The sequence below is a fragment of the Gallinula chloropus genome (assembly GCF_964237585.1).
Source record: "Gallinula chloropus genome assembly, chromosome: 1".
Classification (NCBI taxonomy): domain Eukaryota; kingdom Metazoa; phylum Chordata; class Aves; order Gruiformes; family Rallidae; genus Gallinula; species Gallinula chloropus.
In genome coordinates this window covers 148,371,929-148,399,509 of record NC_140085.1, presented here as the reverse complement: position 1 = coordinate 148,399,509, position 27,581 = coordinate 148,371,929, and the positions used below count along the sequence as shown (strand labels likewise).

Sequence of the window (27,581 nt, the reverse complement as noted above, 5' to 3'; positions counted from 1 at the left end):
ATGAACCTGGAGCGGCTGAGGAAGCGGGTGCGGCAGTACATCGACCAGGTGAGGTGCTGGGGGGGATGGCGGGGGAAGCGGCCGTTGGTGCGGGGTGGGGTTTGCGGGGGAGGGGGAGGCTGGCCCTCTGGCTCTCCCCGAGGCGAAGCCCTTCTCGGCCCTGCTCCCGGGGCGGGGAGGCCGCGGAGCGGGAGGTGCCAGCCTCTGTAGCCGGGAATGGGGCAGGAGAGGGGGGGTTTAACTTTGCAATATTGCCCCATTTCCTCTGGAGAGGGAGGGAGCGAGGGTGGGAGAGGAGCGCGGTGGGCCGGAAGCGCCGCCTGTGCGGGCTCTGCTGGGAGCTGGGGCGTGCGGCCTCCGAGTAGCGCGACGGGGGGTTGTCCTGGCTCCTTCCTCGCTTGGAGGAGGAGGAGGAAAGCCCGCCGTGGGAGCGGAGGCATGCTTGCGAGATCCCGCCCTCGCGGGTTGTGCGGGCTGGGCCGCGCTCACCCGGTGAGCCCGGGTGCCCGTCGTGCTAACGTACCGCTCTGCGAGCTGCTGCTGCTGCTGGAAGGAGCAGCTTGCTCTCCTTTGTCGGCGTGTTTCAGCAGTTACGTTGCTGCAGGGCAAAAAAAAAAACCCCAAAACCAGCAACAAAAATTAGGAAAATGCACTAACGAGTTAGATTAAGTATGGCACGAAACTGCTCTGCTCTGATATCTAGTCCAAAGGCTTTGTACCGGCATTGCTGTTGGGATGTGGAACAGGCTGCCCAGGGAAGGGGTTGAGTCACCACCCCTGGATGTGTTTGAAAGATGGGTAGATGAGGCGCTCAGGGATATGGTTTGGAAGAGGACAGGAACAGTTGGACTCAGTGATCTCAAAGGACTTTTCCAACCTAGTCATTCGGTGATTCTGTGCTGCCAAGAGAAACCCATCGCTTCAGTTAGCAGAAATGCTTGTGTTGTCTGGCCAGAGAGTCAGGCAGGAAGGTTGATTGTGCGCCCTAGTTAGTTTGGTGGATTCTATTGTTTTGTTTTGCTGTACTCATTTGATTTGGCCTTCTTAGCTAAGCTGCCTTAAGCACATACATAGATGCTTGTGTAGCGCCAAGGAAGGGGCATCAGGACGAACATGGGGCTGCTGCTTTGGGTAATATACAGCTCGTAGTACTGTGGAACCACTCCAAGTTGTGTAGTGCTTTGTAGACCTGGATTATGCCCATCTTTCATGCTGTAGAGGGATTTATTTAAACCTCAGTTCATGCAGATAGCTGTTATAAGGATCTTGGGTTTGTAGCTTGGATTGGTTTTTTTGTTGTTGTTGTCTTTGGAGTTTTTTTCCCTTTTTTTTTTTTCCCTTGGGGTGCAGATTGAAACCAAATTTGCTGGGCATTCTCAATCCACATCAAATAGGAAATGTGGGACCACGGAACCGAAGAGACAACTTTGATAATGTGTTAAGCCTTGTGATGACTAGGATCATCACTGTGCATTTCATTGAAGTCTGGCAAATTTCTGCTCCAAGAGCATAAAATGATCTCTTAAGATTGTGAAGAAACTCCACAACTGTAATATTGTTGGAAAAAGCAAAAATTATTAATGCTTTTCCAGTCTTGCAAGTCCTTGCAGTGACAGGATATCCGTTAAATGTCCAGCGGATCCTGAGAAGCTTCTTATGGCTGATAGCATGGAGAATGATAAAAAGGAACAGCAGTAGCCCCTGCTGATCTGCTTGGAGAATAATCTCAGCCAGATCAATGAGGTTTGCCTAGCACTCCATACCTGATGGCAGTCATGGCTAAGTTAGTGGGGTGTACCAGCAAACTGCCTCTGTTGGATCTGTAGGTGCCACCAGTCTTCTCTGTTTCGCCTGCTGCTTCTGAACTGCAAACTTAACAGTCAAACTGTGTGTCCAAGGGTAAGGGGAAATTCACACAGGGACTATGGTTTGTGTGAGAGCAAAGCATCTTGACTGGAGGATGTGAATTTCTAAATCAGTGATGGTCCTGATGAAGTTCCTTGAAGTAATTAATAAGTCCTTTTTCATATATATATATATATGTGGTATTCTTTTTCTTCTGAGATGTAGCATTTCGCTTAACAGGAATGACGGACTTCTTGCTACCCTTTCAGTGATAGCAAGTCCCCTATCACCTACTGCCATACTTATGTAGTGCATACCTTATTCTCAAAGATACCTACATTTTATTAAAAATAAATTACCACTCCACCTCAGATTAATTTTTACATCCATCTAAATGACAGTACTGATTCTTTTCAACTGTTTTTTTAAATTATAAATATGTCGTTCATTAGAGACTATTGGCATAAGATATTAAATGTGAATGATGTACAGTATATTTCAAAATAATCCAGAAAAGCTGGCCCCAAATAAATACTGATTATTTCTATCATGTTTTTACAGCAGCAGTATCAAAGTGCCCTGTTTTGGGCAGACAAAGTAGCTTCACTGTCTCATGGTAAGTAGTTGCTTTATACATTGTTTTTCATTGATGCCCTTCTGATAGTGCTCTGGTTTTGGTTTGGGTGGGGTTTTTTTGTAAAGATTTGTGGCTAAATGTTGAAGTTTTGAGTGTGGTGTAGGTGCTTTCTTGTGATCTTTGGAATGCTGTTTTTCCAAATAGAGCAGGGCCAATTAATTTTATTTGCCTTTTGAACTGTGTGTTAAAATTGCTCTTCAGCTAAACCTTAAGGTTTGTCTACCTTAAGAGACCAAACAAAAACCAAAGAGCTAGGAGAGGCAAGGATGGTTTCTTACAGGGTTCGCTGTTGCTTTTGGTGATGAGTAGAATGCAGGTTGACAGAGTGAGCTCATGCTGGAAGCCTTTGTCTGCCCACTGCCATGGCCTGTTTACACTTGTTAAAATGATTTGGGGCTTGATCCCACAAAAGCTATGGTTGCCAGTAAACTAAGAGAGTACTAACCCATGGTTAAGGGTTTTTTTTGTGTGGTTGGTTGGGTTTTTTTTTTCTTGAGAGACAGAACTCAGTTGGTTTTGTCTGCCCTCTGCCCACAGGCAGGGTCACCTGCAACTGCTACTTTTTCTTTAGATCTCTATCGCTGTTGTCTCCTTGTGACACAGATATAGTATGAGATCCTTTGTATTCACTGTCCAGCACTCTTATCTGGTGTCTTTAGTTAAAATCTAATTTTTTTTTCATTTTAATCTCTTTCTGATAGATATCATAAGTTATGTATATATAATAAACAACTGTGTAACTCAATACGATGCTAGAATAGAGGGAAATGCTTATCTAGTGAAGCAAAAGTGAGTATGCTGTATGAAAGTCTTTAATTTATAATAGATCTTTAATGGTTTATAATTTTCTCCTTTATTTAAGAGGAACCACAAGATATCTACTGGTTGGCCCAATGCCTTTACCTAACAGCTCAGTATCACAGGGCAGCACACGCCCTTCGATCGCGTAAGCTGGATAAGGTAAGTCGTTTTAGTCAAAGACTTACTACTGTTAGTCCACATCTAAACCTCTACTGCTAACTACAGTGACTTCCTCACCATCAGAGGACAAGATTTATGGGAAGGGTAATTAAGAAACCTGCATGATAGAATTTATCTGAACCAAGTATAGCCCTGTGTTCAATAGGCCAGGTAGAAACTGTTGTCCCGAGGCAGGGTCACGGAAAAGACCCGTGGGGTGTCACTTTATGTGTAGCTGTTTAAATTGTCCTTCCACTCTGCTAATGAGTGGTGAAGGCGAGAATGAAGCAAGCATCCTCTGAGAGTTTAGTAGTAGAGAAAGTGTCACAGACTTAGTCATTTTTTGTCAGGCAAGATTTTTGGAGGTGAAAAGGATGAAGAAGCCAGAAAACTGAAAAGGGACAGAGCAGCATGGAGTGTAGGAGTGTAAATAAACATGCCCCCTCTTTGTAATTAATGTATGTGAAACTTCTCTCTTTCAGTTATATGAAGCGTGCCGCTACCTTGCAGCTAGATGTCATGTGAGTACACCTTTGAACCTCTATAGGAAACAAACCAAACTAAATAAAAGATGCATCTTGGGAAGATTAGGTACCTGACAAGCAATGTAGATGTCTACATTCTTTGGAATGACAGGTTTAGATTTTGTGACACTTGATTTAATTATTTAACCTTCAATGTGGTTGCTGGAGAATCCATTGCAGTACTATCCTGAAGAAATCCAACTGACCCTTTTTTGCAGGAAAGAAAATACTCCTCTATTATTTTGAGGGGAAAGAATTTGAACCATTTTTGGTTTTAATTGGTTGGTTGTAGTCAGACCGGAGGAGATGTGATGTATGGTTTTATAAATACCGTCAGCAGCTTTATCTGTCTGTATAAAATGAGAATAACTAGTAAAATGCAGCTGCTTTCAAAGGATAACTGAGTCAAGTAGATTAAAAATAGAGATTTGAAACAGAATAAGATGATTGTATTTTATTAAAATCTCTATTAACCCTTTTAGAAGCATATCTGCTTCTGTGATTGCATAATGCTGAATAATGCATAAGTGCATAATGTAATTTTTCTGTAGGTGTAAATTTTTTTGTTGGATTTTTTGGTATTATCGATACCTGTAAAATAGCTGACTGCAATTGTCATATGATACACATCCATGTTAGACTATGAATGCATTAAAAACCTGCTGGCAAGCGCTGGTTGTTATAACCTGTGCCTTTGAAATGTGACACTTTGTTTATTGGTGCTTTATGTACAGATATTTCAAATCCAACCTTGTTTTTTACATGCTTGTGTTTGGCTAGTATGCTGCAAAAGAACATCAACAGGCCCTGGATATTCTAGATATGGAAGAGCCAATCAACAAAAGACTGTTTGAAAAGTACTTGAAGGATGAAAGTGGATTGAAAGATTCTACAACAGACTGGGAGATGTCACAGTCCTCTGTAAGTGACATTTTTTTAAACAAGTACTTCCATAACTTAGGGGAAAAAATTGTGAAAGTCAGAAAGTGATTTTACAGCAGGATGAATCTGAAATGCTGTGTTTAAACTTTCTTTTGTGGATAACAGGGTTTCCAGAAATGCTGACTTATTCTTCTTTCAGTCAGAAGTCACGCATTAGCTTACCTGTATGAAAATAACTTGGTTTGCAGAAATGAAGAGTGCTTTTCAACAACTTCCCATAAATTAGTTGCGGACACTTTGCAGGAAGTTCATGGTGCCACATTGGTTTTTAGAGTCTTTTAGCTCTGCTGCAACTTCAGTCTTGATAGCGTAAACTAACACTTCTTTCAGCTGAGCTGCAAGTTCTGAGACAACAGGTTTTCTTCTCTAGATATTTTAAATAAAACATTTCCTTAATCCCCCAAGTGTTATTCTCAGTGGGAGGTTTTTTGCTCACGCTTGAAAATTCTGTGGTGTGAAGGTGAAGTTTTTGAAGCCCAGTGAACGCAGACAAAAGGAATCAGTAGCATGTGTGAGCTGAAGAGTCCTTACTTTCAGAGTTATGGGTTGCAGTTTATTAGCTGAACCTACAGTGAAGGTGACTGGCAGATGGCATTTTCCTTGTGACACTGAAGTAGCAGAAAAGGTTAAATCATCGATGTGAACTGATTTCAAATGCTGATATTAACGAGCTTAAGGGAGAATCCAATTAGACTGAGTTGCTGGGGTGCCCCTTAATGGGAACATTTAAGCTACCACTGTGAGCAAAGGAAGAAGCCCTCAGTTTTGGCTGTTCATTCTCACTCCCTGTTTCGTGGTACTCTGGCCCAAGTGTTTGGCTCATTATTGAACTAAATTGGGAAACTATTTTGACCAAAAAATAACCCAGCTACAAACCTTGACTTCCATCGATCCTGACCTTCACAAATACTTGTGATATTGTACTTCAGAGATGTGAGGATGCCTTTGTGTTGGCCAGAGCAGAGACCTACTGCTATGAGTACTGCTACAAGAAATTTTATATCAAACTCCTGTCTAGGAATGTAGCTTTTTCCAACTTAATTTGGTCAATTTGTACAGACACCGCTTCTAGAGTAAGAATGACTGGCCTCTGAGCTGGTAACAATGCTGGTACAGCTGCAGCAGCCTCCTGGGGTGTATGAATTAGTGCAGCTGTACTGCTTCTGGGGCACAGGATCCCTGGAGAGTTGGTCTGTCTGAGTTGTGTGATGGCATTATATGCCTAATGCGTTGGAAGTTGCGCACCAACATGCAGAAGAACTTTTGCAGAGTGAGGGTGACAGAGTCTACTCTGGAGATATTCAAGACCCATCTGGATGCCTCCCCGTGCAACCTGTCCTAGGGAACCTGCTTTGGCAGGGGGGTTGGACCCGATGATCTCTGGAGGCCCCTTCCAACCCCTACAGTTCTGTGATTCTGTGATTGACTCTCAAAATAACTTGCAGACGTTCCTGTGGCCTTCTGACCGAGTTGAACACATGTCCAGTGAGTTTTTAGTTACTATGGATCTTAGCACAACCTTAACTAAGGTAGTAATGATCTTTCACTACTACATTTCTGAAAGATCTATGTTTTGGGTTGAATTGAAGGATATATTATTCTGCTCTAAATAGTCGAGTCTATTGCTTTGGCCTTTTTCATCACGTCAATGCAGTCATCCTTGCCTTGCCTGAAATACATGGTTTTGTAGTCAATGAAGAAGTGAATTGCCTTTGGAAGTGATGATTTCCATGTACTGAAAATGAAGGGAATTTAGTCTGAGTAGTTTACACTCCATATTGGAGATTGGATGCCAGAAGTAAGAGCCTACCTCTACTTACTTCCAAGAATGTGTTCCTTTGGTGGTAGATAACCTGACAGAGCATTCTTTTTTTTTTTTTTAAGACAGTAGAGACAATATTTTATTTAAAGACAGCATAGAAAACCAGGTTCCATCACACATGAAATGCTTTTTACTTTTCAGGGAGCCCATTTGATTTGTGCTCAAAACCAAATTGCAAACATTGATTCAGTCTTTGACCTCCAGCCCTGCTTTTCCACCAGATCAAGAGCTCTATATGCCTTCTGCGAGGGAAGATCTATGATGCTTTGGATAATAGAACCCTGGCAACATACAGCTACAAAGAGGCCTTGAAGCTTGATGTTTACTGCTTTGAAGCATTTGATCTTTTAACATCCCACCATATGCTGACAGCACAAGAAGGTCTGGATAGCTGTGTTTCTCAAGTACAAGTAAAATTTTAGCTGCTTTCTCAAGATGCCTTTTCCCAGCGTAAAAGTAAAGCTCTGCTACAATAACAGACTTTGAAATGTTGAGAGTAGACAGTGGGTGAAATGAGTGACAATTTTAATTGCTCAATTTAGGTGTAAGCTTTTACTTTTTTAGTCTGCAGTGCTAAGAAGGAAAGGAAACAAAGTAACCCAGCTGTCCTGTTCGATAGCTAGGGAAGTTCCCACGCACTTTGCCCAGCCTAAACATGTTTTGCCCATGTTCGCAGTTTCAAGGGGCTTTGAATCCATGAAACCCTACTGGTGTTTGCTTATTTATAATAGTCATTGCTTAATGGAGCATTCTGAGTGATAAAATTTGATATGTAGAGTAAATAAAAATAGTGGTTCATTATGTCATCTTTATTGAATTTTATTTAAAAGTGTAGAAAGAAAAACTAAGAATTCAATCATTAATTTCCATGATTAGTGGTACTGTTTTGGTGTATCTGCACTGTTATTTTCCTTGTAGTTTTGGGATGAGAATCATAACATTTTTTACATCTTAAGTTCTTAAAATGTTGAATCTTGCTGTGTCTTCTGTAGCATCACTCCAAATTTGTTTTTTCTTTTGAATTCACGTAGAAAAAGAACTTCTTGAATCTCTACCTCTTAGTAGACAATGTACAGAAGAAGAACAAGAATTGCTTCACTTTTTATTTGAGAATAAATTGAAAAAGGTAAGCCCTCAGACTGAATGAAAAAGCTGGAGAATTAATGGAAAGTCTTGACTTCAGATGTAAATTTTCATGCATTCTGTTTATTCTGAACATTGGAATAAGTAAGAGCTTTGTAGTGTTGGCTATTTTAAAATTGTTGATGCAGTAGATATCACTTTATGGGGGTAGTATACCAATTTTGTGTAAACTTATTTTCTGGTGTGGTGACAAATTGAAATTATGATTGATTTTTTTTTTTTTTAGCTTTATTTCTTGAGAAACTTCTAGGTGCAGAAAAAAAGAATATTACTAATATAGGCAAAATGCCAGTTACCTGAAAATACTAGGCTATAGTAACATAATTCCAGACTATTTTTTCCAAGATAATGTGAGAGCACTGAAAGCCAACTATATATTACTCAGTATCAATTTCTACACCTACACTTAAGATATAGACCCTGGCAAACATCTTTCATGATTTAATGAGCTTCTAAGTACATTATTATTTTGCCAAATATGTGTATCATAGATTTCCAGTTTAAAACAAAGAATTTTAAGAGGCTTAATGCTTCTTAAATATTCTTTTAGAACTAAAAGCATTTATACTTATAACATCTGAGTTCAGATTGGTTGTTGCTTCACATGTTGTTTCTTTTGTCTTTCAGTATAACAAACCCAGTGAAACCCTGATTCCTGAGTCAGTAGATGGCCTTCAGGAGAACCTGGATGTGGTAGTATCATTAGCTGAAAGACACTATTACAACTGTGATTTCAAGATGTGCTACAAACTTACTTCAGTGTAAGTAAACAAAGCAACTCTAAGGGTTTGTTCTCCGGTGTGGTGAATTATAATATTTATGTCTGGATTTAACAGCAAATGTCATTGTTCAGTGGGTTGATTTACATAATGATTTAATTAAGGAGACTGTTGCAGATGCTAGAGCTTGGAAATTACAGTCTGAGAAGTTCTTATAACTTCAAAGTTTTAGATTCTCTTAAAGAGAGCATATATAATATACTTGTTTATGTGTTGTTTTATACTTTTAAATACCTTGAACTATTTTAAAATGTCAGCTAAGCTTTCAGCTATTTCAAAGTGGCCTTCTCATAGAATGGAGTCATAATGTGCTCCTGATTTAAGAGATTCTGTGAATAGATTTCAAACCAACTCATTTTTTTCCCTCTGCTTAGTTCACCAAATGCTTATGGAAAGGGCACATGTCTACAGGCCGTGTCTTGTGTGCAGCCCCTTGTGTGTTTCCTAAAGCACACTTGAGCTTGGCATTAAGCTCAGGAAGTTGAGGACTTGCTTGAAAGTTGATACCAAATGTGTGGAAAAGCTGATTAGAAACATAGTTACTTGCTGGTTTTTTGCAAATCACTTCAAATTTAATCAGCAAATATGCATTGTATTCTGTTTTTCTAATTGTATATTCAGCTTGACAGAATTTTCTTTTGCTGTCTGCTCTTAAGCTAAATTAATAGTCTTAAGATAGCCTGTTAGTAGTTACCTTCTAGTTACAAATAGTTTTCCAGTGCCTAAAGTGGTAATTAACTGGATCATTACATACTATAAAAGCAGCTTGCTTAAAACACAGTAAAATTTTTTGAAATGTGCATTGCAGACTTGCTTTTTTTTTTGTAGGGTGATGGAAAAAGATCCTTTCCATGCAAATTGTTTACCTGTGCATATAGGGACACTTGTGGAGCTTAATAAAGCAAATGGTAAGAAACACAGTATTTTATATGAATCAAAAGAAGATTGTAAATCTTCAATTTTAGGAAAGAATTAAGAATGCCAAGAAAGCCCCTGATACACCATTAAAAATTACTTACCCTTTATTCCTCATGCCTGTAGTTTCAAGAATGAGTGGTATCTGGAAAAAAAGGAAGTTTCAGAGCTGACAGCAGGGTCAGGGAGAGGAAGCAGTTGTGCAAAGAGTCTTCATTCATTCATTCATTCATGACCATGAGTGTCACTGTCTTTTAAACACTGGGCTGTGTAGCTGGAAAGAGTGAGCTGTGCTGATTCATTTCTGATTTCTGTTTTGAAGTGATCTTTCTAGAGTAGCTAGGTGTAGTTTTTCTGCTCAATTCATTTAAAGTAGAAGGAATTCTTTCAGCAGTGTGCATGCTGAGGTGGACATGCTCAGTTCTAGGCTCTCCTTGCCTTTGCTCTTGTGAAAGCCTCTTTTTAGTTCAAACAAGTTAAGGATCATTCAGCACCTTTTGTTGGAGTTACAAAAATAGCTTACTTGCAGCTGGGGTGACTCTTTCTAATTTCAGACTGCATTTAAACGTCCAAATCAAGTGAGGAGCTTGAATGTCTTTAGAACCAATTGGAAAATAGACTAAGGAGCTCATGTGATTTGCAGTCTCTCGAAGGATGGTGCATTGTATGTATACAATGTCATTAAGTGTGCTGGTCTCTCTCAGTGTTTGGTGAATGTACTTGGTGGTTACTTTACAGTCAACTCCATCTGAAAATGTGGCCACTATGATTTTTCATCTAAGCCTGCCTTGAGAAGTAGTTTGTAAATAAGTTGCTATTTTGTAAGCCAGTTCTCCTATTTTATTTCTCTAAAGCTGAGTATTGATGCAAAGTCCTCTAGGACAAACTCATCAATTTAAGAGCACTGTACTCCTAAGAAATGGAAATTTTGTGTACCATAGTGCTGTTTCTTTTGACATTACATCAGCAATAGAATTCTTACTCAGTATCAGGTTACTTCTGCTGTCACTAGAAAATCTGTAGTAACTTATTCTAATAGCAGAGTTCTTGTGGAATTCTTAAGGGGTGGGATGTATAGCTGTTTGTGCTGTGAAAAGTTATGGGTTGTTGGTTTTTTTTTTCGTTTTGGGGTGGGGTTTTTAGCTAATTGCAAAACTGAATCTGTTTTGAGGCATTTTGAAGTTTTACCACTAAACAGAAAACATTTTTGTTTGCTTAAGTATTAATACTGTTAGATGTTCTGAATATTTTGTATAGAAAGCTAAAGGGCTTGAAATACCTTAATGTGTTGGCATGTGTTTTGTTTCCTTCCACTATGCAGAGCTTTTTTATCTTTCTCACAAACTGGTGGACTTGTACCCAAATAATCCTGTAAGTTGTTCTAAGCCTTCATTGTCTGGTAGTTTTTCAAGGTGGAAGCACATAATAACATATTCTGTAATATATTGCATTATATATATTATAATACATAATATAGATACTTATATATTATATGTAATAAGTAATAGTATGTAATTATATATAATATATTGTAATATGTAGTATAATATTCTGTAATATGTATTACATAATAATGTAATAGTTTGAGCAACAGAATTCAAAATCAGTTTCTGGATGTAGCTAGGTAAAATCATTCACTCCTTATATTACTGTACTTTTCTTGTACCATGTTTCTTTTTAAAAAGCAACCAACCTATAAAATGTATCAGATGTGAGGTATTCACTCTGAATAATAATTTAAACCGAATCCCACAGTAATAAATGTACATGCCACTCAGGGCAAGCTTTTCTAATGTTTTTACCTTCGTTTTCCTTTTTACTCAGCCTGAATTTCCCATGTTGCAACTCGTACCCACTGCCTCCCATTCTCTCACTGCACCTCTGGGACATCTGGCTCTGTCTTCTGTATTCCTTCCCATGAAGACAGCAATATACTTTCCACTCAGCACTCTCTTCACTAGGTTGAATGAACCCAGTTAGAGATGTACATGCCAGCAGCTCTAGCTTGTCTGTAATACATTAAATAATTTGATAAGCTGAACCTGATTTCATTGAAAATGTTCGTAGCTTCTTTAATTATAATTGTTCTTCTGTTTTGCATCACCTGTGGGGATGTTCCACTAAAACCAGTGTGACATATCTGTTAATATTCTGTTTGGTTTTATTGTTTAGGTGTCATGGTTTGCAGTAGGATGCTACTATCTCATGGTTGGTCACAAAAATGAACATGCTAGAAGATATCTCAGGTAACTTTTTGTCAGTTTTCCTTAGGGAAACGTTGCTCACTTACTAAGTAAATACTTAATCTTCACAATTGTTTGTAAGCTCATAAAGCAAACAGAAGCCTTGATGAATGGGCTAATACTAAAATATTCCTTTTGTTGACACCCTTTTTTTGGGGTAGCAATTTAGACCTCAACCATCTAGATACTTTAAAATACATCCAGACTTGCTTGGAATCTCTTTTGGCAGTCACCCTCCTCTTCTGGGCAGGTGTAATCCCTGCGTTTGCTCATGCTGCCAAGCTAATTACAACGATGTAATCAAGCTTAATTCAGGGACACTCCAGCATTCTCCCTGGTTCAGGCTTCATATCCTGAAGGGAAGAGTTAGAAACTCCTGACATTTGGCTGTATCTAGTTCTTTCTTTGCACAAACAGCCTTGGACCTTTTAGGTTGCTCAGTCGGTCCAGTGCCCTTTCCTGTAGGTCTTGTCTATATGCATCAATTGTCAGCGCTGGGGAGCAGGACCTTGCTGGGAAAGTAGGGCATTTGTTGTGCTGCAAGCTTTAAACTGAGACAGCTTAAATCAACCTGTAAGGCTCTCATTTTACTTCTGAAGACCTTTACAGACAATATATGTAAAGATGTGCTAGCAATTGCCTGGTTATTATGGGTAAGCTATTTAAATTCCTGGCAAGTACCAGTGTGAAATTCTTCAAGAAGCTGCCCTGACTAACATAGGTGGTTTTGGTGGTGAAATAAAGAACATCTGTATTAAACCTGCAAGCATTCCTAACCAGACAGGGCTGGAACATCTATCCTGCGAAGACAGGCTGAGAAAGTTGGGATTGTTCCATCTGGAGAAGAGAAGGCTCCAGGGAGATCTTAGAGAAGCCTTCCAGTACATGACGGGGCCTACAGAAGAGCTGATAAGGGACTTTTTAGAAGGGCATAGGACGAGGAGGAATGGTTTGAAATTGGAAGGGGGTAAATTTGCATTGGATATTAGGAAGAAATTACTCACTACAAGGGTGGTAAGGCTCTGGAACAGGTTGCCCAGGGAAGTGGTGGGTGCCCCCTCCCTGGATGTGTTCAAGGCCAGGTTGGATGGGGCCTTGAGCTGCCTGGTCTAGAGGTGTCCCTGCCCATGGTAGCGGGGTTGGAACTTGATGATCTTTAAAGTTCCTCCCAGTCCTAAACATTCCATGATCTATAGATGTGTTAGAAAATAAACCAAACAAGCCAACCAAAAAAAACCCCAAAACCCCAAACAAACAAGAAACCAAACCCAAACCATCAGAATTCAGAGTAGTTCTGGTAAAGAGGAAAAAAAATCTAGTAAAAGTGAAATAGTAGAAAGGTGCCCAAGTTCTTGGAGCAGAATGGTAGTATCCAACTACAAGGCTAGGGACAGCTGTGGGCTGGGCAGCAGTTTTTGGAAAAGGATGTGGAGGTACCATGGATAAGAACCACAAGCTCCCGTATCACTGTTTTGGAGTCATAAGCCACCATGCTGGAGCATGCTGGACAGGGCAGAAGGCACAGCTGGGCAGTGCCCAGGAAGGGAAGTATCATTCCGACTGTTCCATAAGGATTTCTCTGCATTCTTTGAATCCTGCAAAAGGGCTTACCTCATCTCAGCACCAATTAGGAAAACATCTGAGAGAGAATATAATCCATCTTCTATAGCAATAACAAAGCTGTGTTGTAATGTGTCACTGTTGACAAGTCAGTATGTGTGGAGAGATCAAGACAGGTGTGAGATATTTGAGTTGAATTCAAGAGAAGGTAGTAAAGAAGGAAATGAGGAAAACTTTAGAAGTGGTTGATGCCATCTAGGAGGTAGGGTTGGAAGATGCAAGTGTTTGAATATGTAAAGTTATGTCCCAGGAGACAGAGAACAAATTGTTCTAGCATCTGTGATGAGAAGTAATGAATTTAACTGTGACAAACAAGATTTAGGTTCAACGATAGGAGAAAATGAAGTGTTTAAGCACAGCTGAGCAATAGCGTAGGTTTTGTGGAACGTGTAGGATGTCCATGTTGGAAGCTTTTCAGAAAAGATTTGTCATATCTGTCATCTGCTCTTTAGTTATGAATGCCCTCACCTTCAGACTGAGAAAATAATCTTCAGAGCTTTCTAATGTCCCTCTCAAGCCTGTTTCTGTGCAGACTCCAGGTTGTTCTCTTGATGATTAGGTTGTAGTTTTCAGCTCAGGACTTGGGTGACATTCTGTGTACTTCTCTGATGGGCAGCAACCATCTGCAGTGTGACAAATACATTGCAGAATCATAGAATTGTCTTGGTTGGAAGGGGCCCTCTAGGTCATCAAGTCCAACCATCACCCTAAACACTACTAAACCATGTCCCTCAGCACCACACCTAGCCGTCTTTTAAATACCTCCAGGGATGGATTCTCCACCACTTCCCTGAGCAGCCCATTCCAATATCTAACAACCCTCTGTGAAGAAGTTTTTTCTAATATCCAATCTAAACCTCCCCTGGTCTAACTCAATACCATTTCCTCTTGTCCTGTTGCTTGTCAGTAGGGAGAAAAGGTCAGCCCCTGCTCTCCACAGCCTCTTTCCAGGTAGTTGCAGAGAGCAATTAGATCTCACCTCACTTTCCTATTCTCCAGACTAAATACTCATGCCTTCATTAAGGCGAGTACAATTACATAGCAAAATTCCACCATGCAGTTCAACCTAAGTGTTCACTTCATATTTTCATATCCTGTTTGTGAAACTTAAATTTGCTGGAATATATTTATTTTGAAATGTATCAATAAAATTTTGTAATACGTTATACATTGTGGCCAATGTTTTCTATATTTTGCCCAATTCACCTGTTTATTCTGTCATTGTTTATGTTCAGTAATACCAAATAATTCTTGCTGTCCATGAATACAATGAACAGAAACAATGCAATGAATTTTTGCATATGTGTGATACTTTGAAAAGTTCAAACATATTTAGCACTTAAAGTTAGCACTGTTTGCCACTGGTTGCTACAGGAGATTATCTGAATAGCAATGCTATGTGACATAGTCAGGTATCTGTGTAAGTGGTCACCTGAAGCAGATGAAATCTAATCTCAGATGTGTTTCCTTGTGACTTGCTCCTGTTTTTAGCAAAGCCACTACACTTGAGAGAACCTATGGACCTGCGTGGATTGCATATGGACATTCGTTTGCAGTTGAGAGTGAGCATGACCAGGCAATGGCTGCATACTTCACAGCTGCACAGCTCATGAAAGGGTATGTCAAAAATGCCATGTTTGGGAAAAAATCCCAACTTATTCAATAAATAGTGTGGAATATTGACCTACATCCCTTTAAACAGCAGGAATACATTTGCAACAATTATCCAGTAGAGAACAAAGGAGGGGAAAAAAATCCAGTTAATTTCATAATCTGCATTTCTCTGCATTACTTGTGAATTTATAAATTCTGAAGTAAAGATTTCTATTTAGGTAATCTGTCTTGTGCCTGAAAGTTAACTGGAATTTGTGAATCCTTTTTGTCATACCAGGTCATACACTGCTATATGAACAGCTGTTGCATGATGTGGAGAAGGCTGTAAAATGAGTAGTGGGCTAATCATATCATATTGCATATAAAATCACTGTGTTTGCTTGTAGTTAGTGGTACATGTAATCCCTTTAATTATGACTTCTTCCATATTCTGCTGTAAGTGAAATGTATGAAGGAAACTGGGGGGAATGGGAACAACCACAAAACCCTCACAACTATTCTAAGCACTGAGGAAATAGTAATTCCAGAGCAGGTTACAACTACATACTGGAGTTCACATTCTCATCACCAAGATGTAAAATGTTTTAATCTGACCCTAGGGTTAATAGTCCATTTAAATCATCCTGTGCTCAGATGTACACAAATACAGGCAAACACAGTTGGCATTTTTGATAGTTTGTGGCACTATTCTTGATAAATGTGTTTGTTTCTTTGTGGCTTGGATTTTTTAGGTGTCATCTGCCGATGCTCTATATTGGACTGGAATATGGTTTGACCAACAACTCAAAGTTAGCTGAAAGGTTTTTCAGCCAAGCTTTAAGCATTGCACCAGAAGACCCTTTTGTTATGCATGAAGTTGGAGTGGTTGCCTTTCAAAATGGAGAGTAAGTTTGCAAAACAGGACTAAACCAAACATTAAACGTGGATTATTCCGAAGTGTAATGTGCTAACATACCTAGTAAAGTACTCCTGTTGAAATGTAGTGTCTATTCATACTAGTTTAGATGGTGTTTACCCTAAACCCTTGCTTTCTGTGTTATTCTTCATTGTTTAAGGTTGAACTGAAAAGCACTTAATGCTCAAGACACATGTAGAGATAATTATTATCTTACGTGTGTCTGTCATTGGGTAGTTTCAGACCTGGAAGAGGCATGTGTCTGCACACACAAGTATAAACTTTATACTGTGCACACACATAGCAAAACGATTTGTCAGCTCAGGAGGTTTAAACTAGAGAAGGGGAGATTGAGGTTGGATGTTAGAAAAAAGTTCTTCAGTATGAGGGTTGGAACAGGTTGCCCAGAGAGGTGGTGGAGGCCCCACCCCTGGAGATTTTCAGGGTCAGGCTTGATGTAGCTCTGAGTGACCTGATCTGCTGAAGATGTCCCTGCTTACTGCAAGGGGGTTGGGCTAGATGACCTTTAGAGGTCCCTTCCAACCCAATACAGTGTATGATTCCAAATGTATTCTAAAAAAATAAAACCCAAACCCAAAACATCCCAACAAAACAAAAAACCCCAATCAGCAACCACTCAGATAACAGTGTTTAGTGAGTATTACTGGCTCGCTTCTGGCTTTTTAACCGTGTCGTGTTAGCTCTCACAAGCACATGCAAAATACAGCCAAATGTAAATTACTGGGTTTTACATCTAATTTCACTCATACAATGCAATAATGCCAAAGAGCTGTTCCTGGTAATACAGTTTTCTTACACTGCTAATGAAAACTCTTCACTAATTTACTTTCTTTCCTCCCACCCCTTCAATTCTTAGCTGGAAAACTGCAGAAAAGTGGTTTCTCGATGCACTGGAAAAAATCAAAGCTATTGGAAATGAGGTATTTTTCCTAATAACATGCACAATCTTGAATCTGTAAGACTACAGCAAGTTCTGTAATACCTTGTGAAAAAATATGTTGTTCTTATTTTAAGGTAGAAGCAATACAGTAGAAATTTGACTTTAAAACTTAGACCATTTACTTGTAATTGAATGTGTTGAATTTTTAGATGAGAGTAATCATGCATTATCTTCAGTGTTACAGAAAAAGGCAAAAAAGGTTTCTATATGAAATTTAAAAGGCTGGAGCATGGAATACAGGTCTTGTTCTCAGTCGTGGGTCTTAGTAGACCAATAATGGTTCTTGACCCAAGGGGTGGAAAATGGTTTCTGCCACGTTGTTAACTGTTTCTTGAATGACTTCCACTCTTGTTTGGACATGAACCTGTAGGTGCAGATGTGTTTCTACCAGATAGAAGAGCTGTGTGGGAATGGCCGTAGGGAGGCTTCACTAACTCCCTGAGAATGATCAAAATAGGCACTGGCAGAGTTTGTCAGGGAAGGTGCTCATGGCTCAGGCACTTCTCTGAATCAAAAGTCAACCATTACAACCCCAATTGCTCAAAAGCTGGAACACACAAGTCAGCTTGTACCTATTGGTAGTACTGTCTTTCATTTTATTTTGCCTTTTGTCTACAGAAACACATTGTACTAGAGGAACTTCAGATGCTTTAATGAAAGCAGTACAATCTTGTGTCAGGCTTCTTGTGAATCTTAGGATAGGTTTTCTCAGTTTTTAGCTTAGATTTATTACCACCTCTTGCTACTGTAATCATTAACAAACCATCTCCTACGCAGATAATGAAATTGCTTGTAGAGCACAGTAAACTTTCTATAAAGTAGAAAGCTCTGAAAAAAACTATAATCTTCCTGTTGACAAGACACATTTACTGAAATAAACTGCACTGATACTGATATATAAGCTCACCAACCCTGTATAAATAGGATTGTTCTGCTTTAGTTAAAGATGTTATTGTTGTTCCTGTGAACGTCGCAAACTGGGTAGACCAGACTTAAATTTATGTATATGCCTAAATTCTTCTGTGTGGCATTTTTCTTCTTTATTGAGAAGTACTAAACTAAAATAAACACACAAATGGAAATTTTAATTAGAGTGGGAAACACCTAAAATAACTAGATACAGAGAGTTACCACAAATTCATAATGCAGTCAAGTCCAAACGATTTTTCATTTCAGCAAAAAGTGTCTTAAGGATTTTGTTGGCTCTGACTCTTCTGTGTGCCTCATAAATGAGCTAATTTATTTGAAGCAGATTAAGTTAGATTATGGAGAAGACAGTAATAAGATCTTTAGTGTTCATGATTATTTGTCAGACAACTAATCTGGTGTGATCTGCAGTTTTCCTCAGCCGAGAGACTTAACATGATTTTTAGCTAACTAGAAAACAAATCTTGTTCAGCTGGCATCCAAGTTTACTCTCACCAACCCTTTAAAGAAATGTAATAGGGTTTGGAGAATAGAAAATGAGAAAAAAAGGAGTTACTGAGTAAATGTTTTGAGCTCAGATGCATGTTTTGAAAAGAATTGACAGTGTGATATTTTTCATGGTCATGAATCAATTGCCGCCTTCATTGGTAATTTTTTTTATTAAACAATATTCAGTTATAATCAGTGAAGCTGCAATTATGTGAATTGTTGCATTATTTTGCAGGTAACAGTTGATAAGTGGGAGCCATTATTGAACAACTTGGGACATGTCTGCAGAAAGCTCAAGTAAGCAGAGAGCACTGGAGCTACGTTTAGCTGGAATACCACACAAATGTGTTTTCTACTTGCCATTAAAATCAAGATGACGTTCCATGAGAGAGCAGTGTAGACACATCTTATAAGAACAGGAGTCCCTAATTGACCTTGTGAACATAAATACATTAATCACCCCTTATATCCAGTTTACTACGCCTAGTGTAGGAATGTAAAAGCCTTTTGTTAACCACTGATTCTTATCAGACAGAAATCTGGTCCTGGGCTTTTAGATCCTCATATTGGTCCAAATTCTGCTGTCCCAGTCCTGATGTACTTGGCAACTACGTGCACTGATTTAATCAACATAAAGGTGGTTGTGTGCCAGCTCATTGCTTGGATCAGTGTTCTTGTGGTTTGGTTTTGGGTTTCCTTTATTGGAGTGAAATACACAGTGGCATTAACACAGCAATAAAATACTACTTTACGGGTTTTGAGAGCAGAACTATTTCATATTTCATTTTATATTTCCTGTCTAGAGAAGAAGAAAGATAAAGCTTGCATATTTACTTTGCACAGTTTTAACATAGAAAAATGGGGTTTTTTCATTATTTACCTTGGTCTCATTTTAACAAGTGTTTTGTTTAATCAGTACCGTATTGGGTTTTTTAATGTCATGTTTTTAATTGTCCAATTCCTGTATGCTATAATTTTTGTTTCAAAGCTGCTAATGATTATGTGATTATGGTAGATATAAGTTGTACTTTTGTTTTGGCTTTGGTAGCAATTGCTTTGTGCTTGAATTGCCAATTAGTCTTCATTTTCATTATGAAATAGGGATGTATAATAGTTACCTCTTCTGCCAAGATCAAACAAAAGGCACTGCTTCTAGACTCTATTCATGAGCGTAATTGCAGGTTTTTTCCAAATCAGTTATAATTCCTTTTGTCTTGTTTTAATTTCTCCAATAAGTTAGTAACTGCTTTTATCACGCAAGGACAACTTGCATTGTGCTGTTTGTTCAGGTTCAGAAAGGCAACCTAATGTGCTTCCCCATCCTTGCAAACCATCTTTCAGGAATATCAAATTGAGAATTTAGGCAGCTGTACATATGCTTTGACAGTTTAATAAATACTATAATGACAAATTTACTAGTCTTCATAATACATGATGAAAAAAATCACTGGCTGTATGTTCACTCACTAGCATTATGTAGCATATTAAAATACAATGGTCGTTAATTGGTCAGGCAAATACTATGAGGGAAAATAAGATTCAAATCACAGGCAAGTTTTGTGCAGCAACCAAACGGTTGCATAACTTTTCTGCCTCAGTTGTTACTTAGTGCCCTATAACAATTTCATGTGTTGGCTAGTTGCACAATTTCATTACAGCCATTGACATTAACATTTCTTCTGAACAGACAGTTGATATCTTTATTTTTAACAACGTTGTCGCATTTGACGTCCTGGTGCCATTTCTCAGAGCAATGTACTTTTACTCCTTGTTTTATAAAATAACAGATGCAGTCAGCAGTCTAGTTAACAGATAATTTTCAAGAAAGGGTAGCTGGTATTTGAAAGAAATTAGGGATCTGTGTAAATCTTCTTTTCTTGTACAGAAGGTAGCAGAATGGGAGGGATAAAAGTACCAGTGTACGTTGCACTTAAGGGTTGTGAAGTATCTGCCCAGAGAACTTTTCTCACTTTGAACAATGAGCGATTTAGCCTCCTTGGGCTCCTTCACTCCCCGGGGGAGGAAAATGAAAGCTACAGAAAGAAAGGCAACTTTACAATGAGCAGCATTAAATATCTAAAGTGATGTACCACATCAAATTGAGGAGACCATCTCCGAATGGGGCCCAGCTATAGGCAGCTGTTGTTTGATACAAGGGAAACAAGGATTTCACAGTAATGTTGAGGAAAAAATATCAATATCCACGAGTCTTTTGTACATTCTGTTACGTTTGGAGTATGAAGCAATAGTTGTTAAGTTCTCACAGGGCTGTGTGCGACTGAGCTAAGGAAAATATCGATGTAATACTATAAAAACACCTTTCACCCTGAAGCTTACTAGTAGATCTTCTGTATTTAATTCTGACAGGAAATATGAAGAAGCACTGGAATACCATCGCCAGGCTCTGGTACTAATTCCTCAGAATGCCTCTACCTACTCTGCCATCGGCTACATACACAGTCTCATGGGCAATTTCGAAAGCGCAATCGACTATTTCCACACGGTATGTAACTGGCTTACACTGGAGCGCTGGTCACGGAGGCAGCATTTATTGTTTCATTCTGGTTTGGTTTTGAAACAGCCTCCAAATTAGTGTTCATCTTATAATCTCAGGAAGGTTTAAAAAAAGTTGTTTTCTACTGACTAGGTAAAAAAATGGTCATTTTGCAAAACTCATTACTTCGGATCCTTCTTTGTTATAAAGGAATATAATTGTCATACATGTTTTATGTCCATAAACTTGTCATTCTGCTGAAGTGATTTAAAATACTTAAGAATACTTCCAGCCTATGCCTTGGAAGTAGAATTTTTACAGGAAGCACAACATTTAAAGATAGGCTATTTTCTGTTGTCTCAGATTCATCTTAATAATAAACAATGTTGTTACATGGTTTTCGTGATTTCACATTTTTATAGAGCAACAGTGAATTCTCCTTAGTTGAACTTTCAGCATTTAAGGTGACTGCTTGAAGTTCCATTTGCCTAGAAGCTTGTAGTATATGCATTTAGCTGTAATTACTTTCAGCAAGTCTCAATCTATTTCATTATGGATTGCAGCTTAGCTATACAAAATAACTCACAGGTTTTATAATGATTATTTCAGGAGTATGTTATACTTCATGGTTCATGAGTGACTGTCTGTATATGTATCCTTTTCTGGGTTTGTTTTCTGCAATTTGCTTGCTTACCACTTCAGGCACTTCACGTGACAATATTATTTTGGTTGTGCCATGTTTTGCTTTTCCAGTGAGGACTCTGTGATAGCATTGCTGAGCAACCAAGCAGCAAACTCGGAACCCTTGTGGGCTGAAGACGTAAATGGATTCACTTGGTACTGAATACTTGTTAATTCTTTTTTTTTTCCATAGGCCCTTGGTCTTAGGAGGGATGACACGTTTTCAGTCACAATGCTTGGACATTGCATAGAAATGTATATTGGTGATTCTGAAGCCTACATTGGTAAGTCTTCCACCCGTGTGACTCTTAAACTGAGTCCTTTGAGAGGAGTCTTACATTGAGAGAGTGTCTACCGTTGCCTAGTTAACACACAAAGTAGAGTGTGGTTTTGCTCATTTCCTTCTTGGATTTGTTTGGTTTGGTTCTTTGTTTAATTGGCTAAACAAGTTAGAACTTACCAGCAACTACAGATGAACATGGTTCTTTTTAAGCATCATGGCAGTAAATTCTTACCAGCATAAAGAAAGGAAACGCTTTGCCATTGGAGGTCATGATGGTTTCTTTTATAGAACACGCTGATTTATGGCAGCCTAGAAAGCAAAGGTGTTGGAGAAAAAATGAGACCAAAATAAAGGAGTAAGAGGACTTGATTTTGGCTAATGCTGCTGTACAGACATATGTGCAAGGCACTTTCATCAGATCAAAACTGCACTGTGGAGACAGGGTAAATGCTTCTGCCTCTAGAAAGAGAGCTTTATATGTGGTTACAAAAACCCCAAAAGTACTTCACAACATTAATACATTATGTTGCCATAGATTGAAAAAATCCTTGGAAGCTTTCTGCCCAAAAGAAAAACTTTAAAGTGACGTATTTCTGCTTCATTGAACTGAAGTGATTTATCTATAATTAATGCAGCTGATGTCCTGTCAAGCATGCTAATGAGGCTGAATCTGCTGAAAGCCATCTGTGTGCAGCATTGCTTTTCCTGCAGATTTTTTTGGACAACTGAAGCAGATGTTTCTTCTCAATATTGTCTTGCTCCATATGTAGTTGGTTAACACATCTGGAAGAACAGTGTAGCTGTGTGAGATCCATTAATGCAAGTCGTGCTGTGTGTAACTCAGCCAAAAAAGCCTCTTAGAGAACTGGGAAGGGAACTGGTAATTACCTCTAATAACAGACTTTTGAATCCAAGTTGTACTTTTAAAATTGTGATTCTTTCAAAAGGAGGCTGCTAGATTTATTTGTTCAGAGCAACTCTAGTCAACTTCAGTCATTAAGCAGTGACAGCTCCCTGTCAGTCTGACAGCAGAGAATCACAGTAGTTTCCTTGAGATACCTTTTTTTGGGGGCTGGGGAGTGTTCATTTGGAATAAACTAACAGTTGGACTGTTTTCCTAGGAACAGAAATCAAAGACAAGTTGAGATGTTATGACTTTGATGTACACACAATGAAGACATTAAAGAATATAATTTCACCTCCCTGGGATTTCCGAGAATTTGACATAGAAAGACAAACTCTGGATGAAAGTGGCATTGTGACATTAGAGACGTCACATCAAAGGAAAAGTACAGATACCAGTCGTCCCTTGGAAGAAACATTTGAGATTGAAATGAATGAAAGTGATATGATGTTAGAAACATCAATGTCGGACCATAGTACATGACCATAAATGCTGAGTAGAGAGCTCATTTTGTCTCGGTGTAATATGTTTTAGTGTTTTTTTGTTATGGTGTTATACTTTCCAGAATTTGCTATTTTTATATGAATTCAAACAACTGCTCTCTATTTAACACCAGAGAAATAATGCTTGCCTTAAGGATAATTCAGAAGTACACATGACGGACTATTTCTACAAAACTAATCATACATGATGAAGTAAAAAATAAATTCACTTTTTTTTTTTAAACTGTTTACTGATCAATGTGTCTGCCATCAGCAAGACTGTGAAGGTTTCAAAATAGTAGTTAACATGGTGCTGTTAACGGTGTTGTTAAATTGAATAGCCTGCCTAATATAGCATTATTGTGGCTTCTGTGTTTTCATCCTGTGAGTGAGGAATGCTTTCTTCGTTAAATAGACCCCAAAAAATCCATGAAATTTTATACTTGCTACTTTATAAACATGTATTCCTCAAGGAGCTATTTGAGTGGGTTTCTATCATTTGACTCTAATTTGGCATACATTAAATTGATGACAAAGCATGTTACTTTGCTGTACTTTCTCCTTTCCTTACCATTATTCTATATTGTATTACTGAAAGATCATTTAAGGAACTATTTTTTCCATAAGCTGACCAGACAACAGACATGAACGGAGTAGACATAAAGGTAAATCAGTCTTATCTACACTTAGCCTTATAATCAAGTTGTAAAGCCACAGCCTACTGCTGCAGGGACTGCAGTTGTTCTCTTCACACAGAGTGGTTTTGTCAGTGCCGAGGATTAACTGAATAATACACGTAACATGGTTTTTACAAGTCTCAACAGTGTGATATTATTTTTAGGTGTCGCTGGTTGACTAAACCATGACCTATACCTCAACCAGAAGACTTGTCCATCCACTGACCAGGACAGGTCTGTTTGCCTTCTCAGCGTGAATGTCGAACGTATTTTGTGTTCATTTGTTTCCTTTCTCTTCTTGCCTGATCCACATCTGTCACTGTGTGGGGCTTAAAATTAAAATCTTCATGCTACAAGCTGTCATCATTTTTCTTGTGGCTTCCACTAAGTTTTGACATTTAATGGTTAGAACAGATTTCCCAAAGTCTAGCAGTCCAGACTTTAATATGAAGCACTTGAACTCAAGAACTAGCAAGTTTTCTGTACATAAAGGATTTTTTTCATGAAATGTGAAAATGATTTAGTCAGCAAAACGAAATGATTGCTCTAAAATGTCATTTCTACACTGTATCTCAGTACAGTTGTGTTTTACAATATGTATTTGGGTTTTAGCATAAAATGTATATGCTTATTGTGATATTATTTTTATCCACTTTATTGGGACAAAATATAAAAAAACTTGACAGTAGTGGAATTTCTGAAATATTTCCTCCACCCTTTTTAGTCATTTATGTAAATAAGAGGAGACAAGGAATGAATCCAAGTACCTGTACTTAAACTTTGCTCTCATTTTTGCTTTCCAGCAGTCCATTTTTCTTGATTAATGGTCCTTCTAACTTTAAAACAAATAGTGTTTGCTTTTATCAATGAAAGGGTGTCAAAGGATGGGCTGAAACTGTCACTTCTGAGTGATATATATTTTTTTTGGTTGGTTGTAATTTTGTATAATTTTTGCATAAACTGGAAAATACAAACTACTAATCATCCCCCTATGTCTGTCTCATGGCTCATTGAGTGGCCAAAGGAATATGCAGTTAGTAGTGATCACCACTTGGAAGAGAGAGACAGTGAGGAGGGGGAAGGCTTTCATTTACCCAAGGATTCTTCTTAGCCAATCTGGGACCCCTAGTGAATCAAAATAGTAATTCTCCCTTCTCCTTTGCCACTTCAGGTGCTTGCTGTGCTGCTCTGTGACTGATTACAGCTTCGTTCTTTGGCTCTTTCCCTGGCAGTGCTCTTCTCGTGAATCCTGGATCGGGGAGATTCCATCCCATCAATGCAGGCCACGAGCTTAACTTGAACACAGGGTAGTGGCTGTTTTCCACAGGCACCTGCATCACTGAACATGAATTCATCTTGTGGACACACCTGGACTGCACAATTCAAGGGTCCGGAGTGAGGAAAAGCAAGGGGAAGAGTTGGGGATGGTGGTGGAGTGGTATGTGTTCTCACTCTCAAAGTGGTTGGGTCCCAGAGATCCCTTTGCTTTCCAGTGATCACCAGTGCAGTCTTGTACAGAAGTCTGGTTCTGTCCCAGTGACAGAGGGAATTGCAGATGCCAAAGTTACCGTTCCATGTGTTAGAATATATGGATTGCGTATGTGTCCACTGTAGAATTTAGTGCCAATCCCATATTTTCTTAGCCTTTAGAAAGTGAGGTGAACAAAAATGTTTTACTTCCTATTCCTAAAGCACTTGTCCCAAAGTTGGATGTTCTGAAAACCATAGTATGGGCCACGAGACTTAAGTGGAAAAGCCTCTATCTAATCAGGACATGGGGGAAAATTAATCTCCTGGCTGGCGTTGGGCCTCTTCCATCAGTGTGGCTGGTTGGAAGTTCCATACAGAGGGTTTTCTTTTGGTATCTTGTAATTTGTGTGGGGCTCAGGTGACTTCTGACATTTGAGGTCAATCGGAGACAGACTAGAAGACCGTCTGGTTAAGATGATGTCTCAACAGTTACTCTCATAGGCCCATCTCATCCTTTAAAGGATCTTTTAGTGTTTATTTTTACATCTAGGCTTATGTATCCTGAATGGTTGTAACCATGAAAAGCTATCTCATGGGCAAAGTAACAGCAAAGGTTTGCTGCTGCACATGGAGCAGCTGCAGGGCGATTGCCAACAGATTCTCAAAGACCCGAACTGCTTTTTCTCTGTGATGTTTTCAGTCCAGCGAAGGTGAATCTCGTTTTCTAGTACGACACAGTGACTCACTTCACTACGTGGAAGCTGGCAAAGGAGTCTTCCAGCAAACCAGGCCTTTTGCCTAATGTCAGGCACGGATATGAGCCTCAGGCTATTCGCCTTTTTTGACAATGAAACAGTAGTAACACTGAGAGAATTTGAAAGATTGGTAAGAGTTAGTATGTCTTCCTGCACTCTCTGGTTGTGATCTGATGGTGCACCAGCTCTGGTGACATTATTGGTTTATAGTACTCCTCCCCTGCCCCTAGGGATCTACATGCCCCTGCGCTCCTTCCTCAGCTGTGGGAGTCAAAATGGTGTGTGGTTATGGTGCCAGTCAAATGAGGGAACCGCTCCAGCATCGAAAAACCTTTTCTCTGCCTGGTCAGTTCTCAGGTTCAAAGACAGCAACCCCCTGCTGTGTTAGTGTCATCGGTGGGGCAGAGGGGTAGGAGTGGGAAGAAATGGATGGAATAGCGAGAACAGGTGTTGCCAAGGCGCAGGTCATGACACTGTGCCTTGGCAGGTATCTGCTGGAGGTTTTTTGGCTGCCTGTTGCTGGCCTTCAGTTATTGGCATCAAAAGTTACTTGGAAAGAAACATATGCAAAGTGTCCTAGATGGTGAATGACTTTTCCTGGATGTCAGAGGAATTCTTGATGTAGCTTGATTTGGCTCCCAGCCCTTTTGGCAGGTACAAGAGCTTGTGAGCTGGTTGATGCATGTGTCTCAGCCAGGACTTCAGGGGAAGTTCCTCTCTCCTTATTTGTCATCTGTTTAAACGTTCTGATCAGCTCTTGTTCTATCCGAATCCTTGTCTTTGCACCAGCAGCTCCCGCTGTGTCCTGGTCTTCTACACTTCCCAGCACTTGTCCTGCTTCAGTCCTGCTCTTGCCTGCATTCTGTGTCCTAGAGGGCACTTGGTGCCTTTCTGATTCTTACCCTCTCTCCAGTTATACTGAGTCTTGTCCTTGTCCTCATGTGGTCTTTGGTTATTAATTTTTGTCTGACTTGACCTCAGATTTTGGCTGGGTACTGGGGTCCAGGACTTCATCAGGTTGAGTACCTTATCCACACATCCCGAAAAGAGACATCCTCACTCTCACATAACCTCATTTCTTGCAAGGATCAGTCTTCAGTCTTATCCCAGAGTGGGACAACCTGGCTGTTGCCTTAAAGGTTTTCAGAATAGGTTTGAAAACCAACTTGGTATTTCTGCTGTGAATGGCTCCAACAGTTTCTTCTCAGGCTGCTTAAAAGATTTGAAGAGGAGTATCACATTTCAGAGGTTCCTCAGGCAATGCCACCACCTTTTATTATTCCACATCAAATCGTGTATTTCCTTTGTATTGTGGACAGCTGTTTTAAGACTGGGAGAACAGCAGCATCTGAAGATTGGCAAAGACCCTGTGTATTCTCATAGACTCATAGAATGTATAAGGTTTGAAGGGACCTTCAAAGGCCATCTAGTCCAATGCCCCTGCAGTAAGCAGGGGCATCTTCACTAGATAGGTTGCTCAGAGCCCCATCAAGCCTGACCTTGAATGCCTCCCCTTAAA

At 39.4% G+C, this 27,581-nt stretch overlaps 1 protein-coding gene across 2 annotated transcripts; it reads left to right on the top strand.

Moving 5' to 3' along the window:
* CDC16 (cell division cycle 16) lies at positions 1 to 23,966 on the top strand (the record flags this gene model as incomplete). 2 transcript variants are annotated; one of them, XM_084266532.1, is made up of 18 exons in its annotated part: positions 1 to 48; positions 2,407 to 2,461; positions 3,345 to 3,442; positions 3,925 to 3,963; positions 4,747 to 4,887; positions 6,952 to 7,111; positions 7,762 to 7,856; positions 8,501 to 8,634; positions 9,481 to 9,560; positions 10,889 to 10,938; positions 11,740 to 11,813; positions 14,922 to 15,047; positions 15,776 to 15,928; positions 16,817 to 16,880; positions 18,552 to 18,613; positions 20,684 to 20,819; positions 21,685 to 21,775; positions 22,896 to 23,966. In XM_084266532.1, the coding sequence occupies 18 exons, from the start codon at positions 1 to 3 to the stop codon at positions 23,159 to 23,161; spliced, it is 1,872 nt and encodes a 623-aa protein (XP_084122658.1). In that variant the 3' UTR covers positions 23,162 to 23,966. The 2 variants fall into 2 exon arrangements, with proteins under 2 accessions (XP_084122658.1, XP_084122659.1); XM_084266533.1 differs by lacking the exon at positions 15,776 to 15,928.
* Positions 23,967 to 27,581: the final 3,615 nt, after the last annotated feature.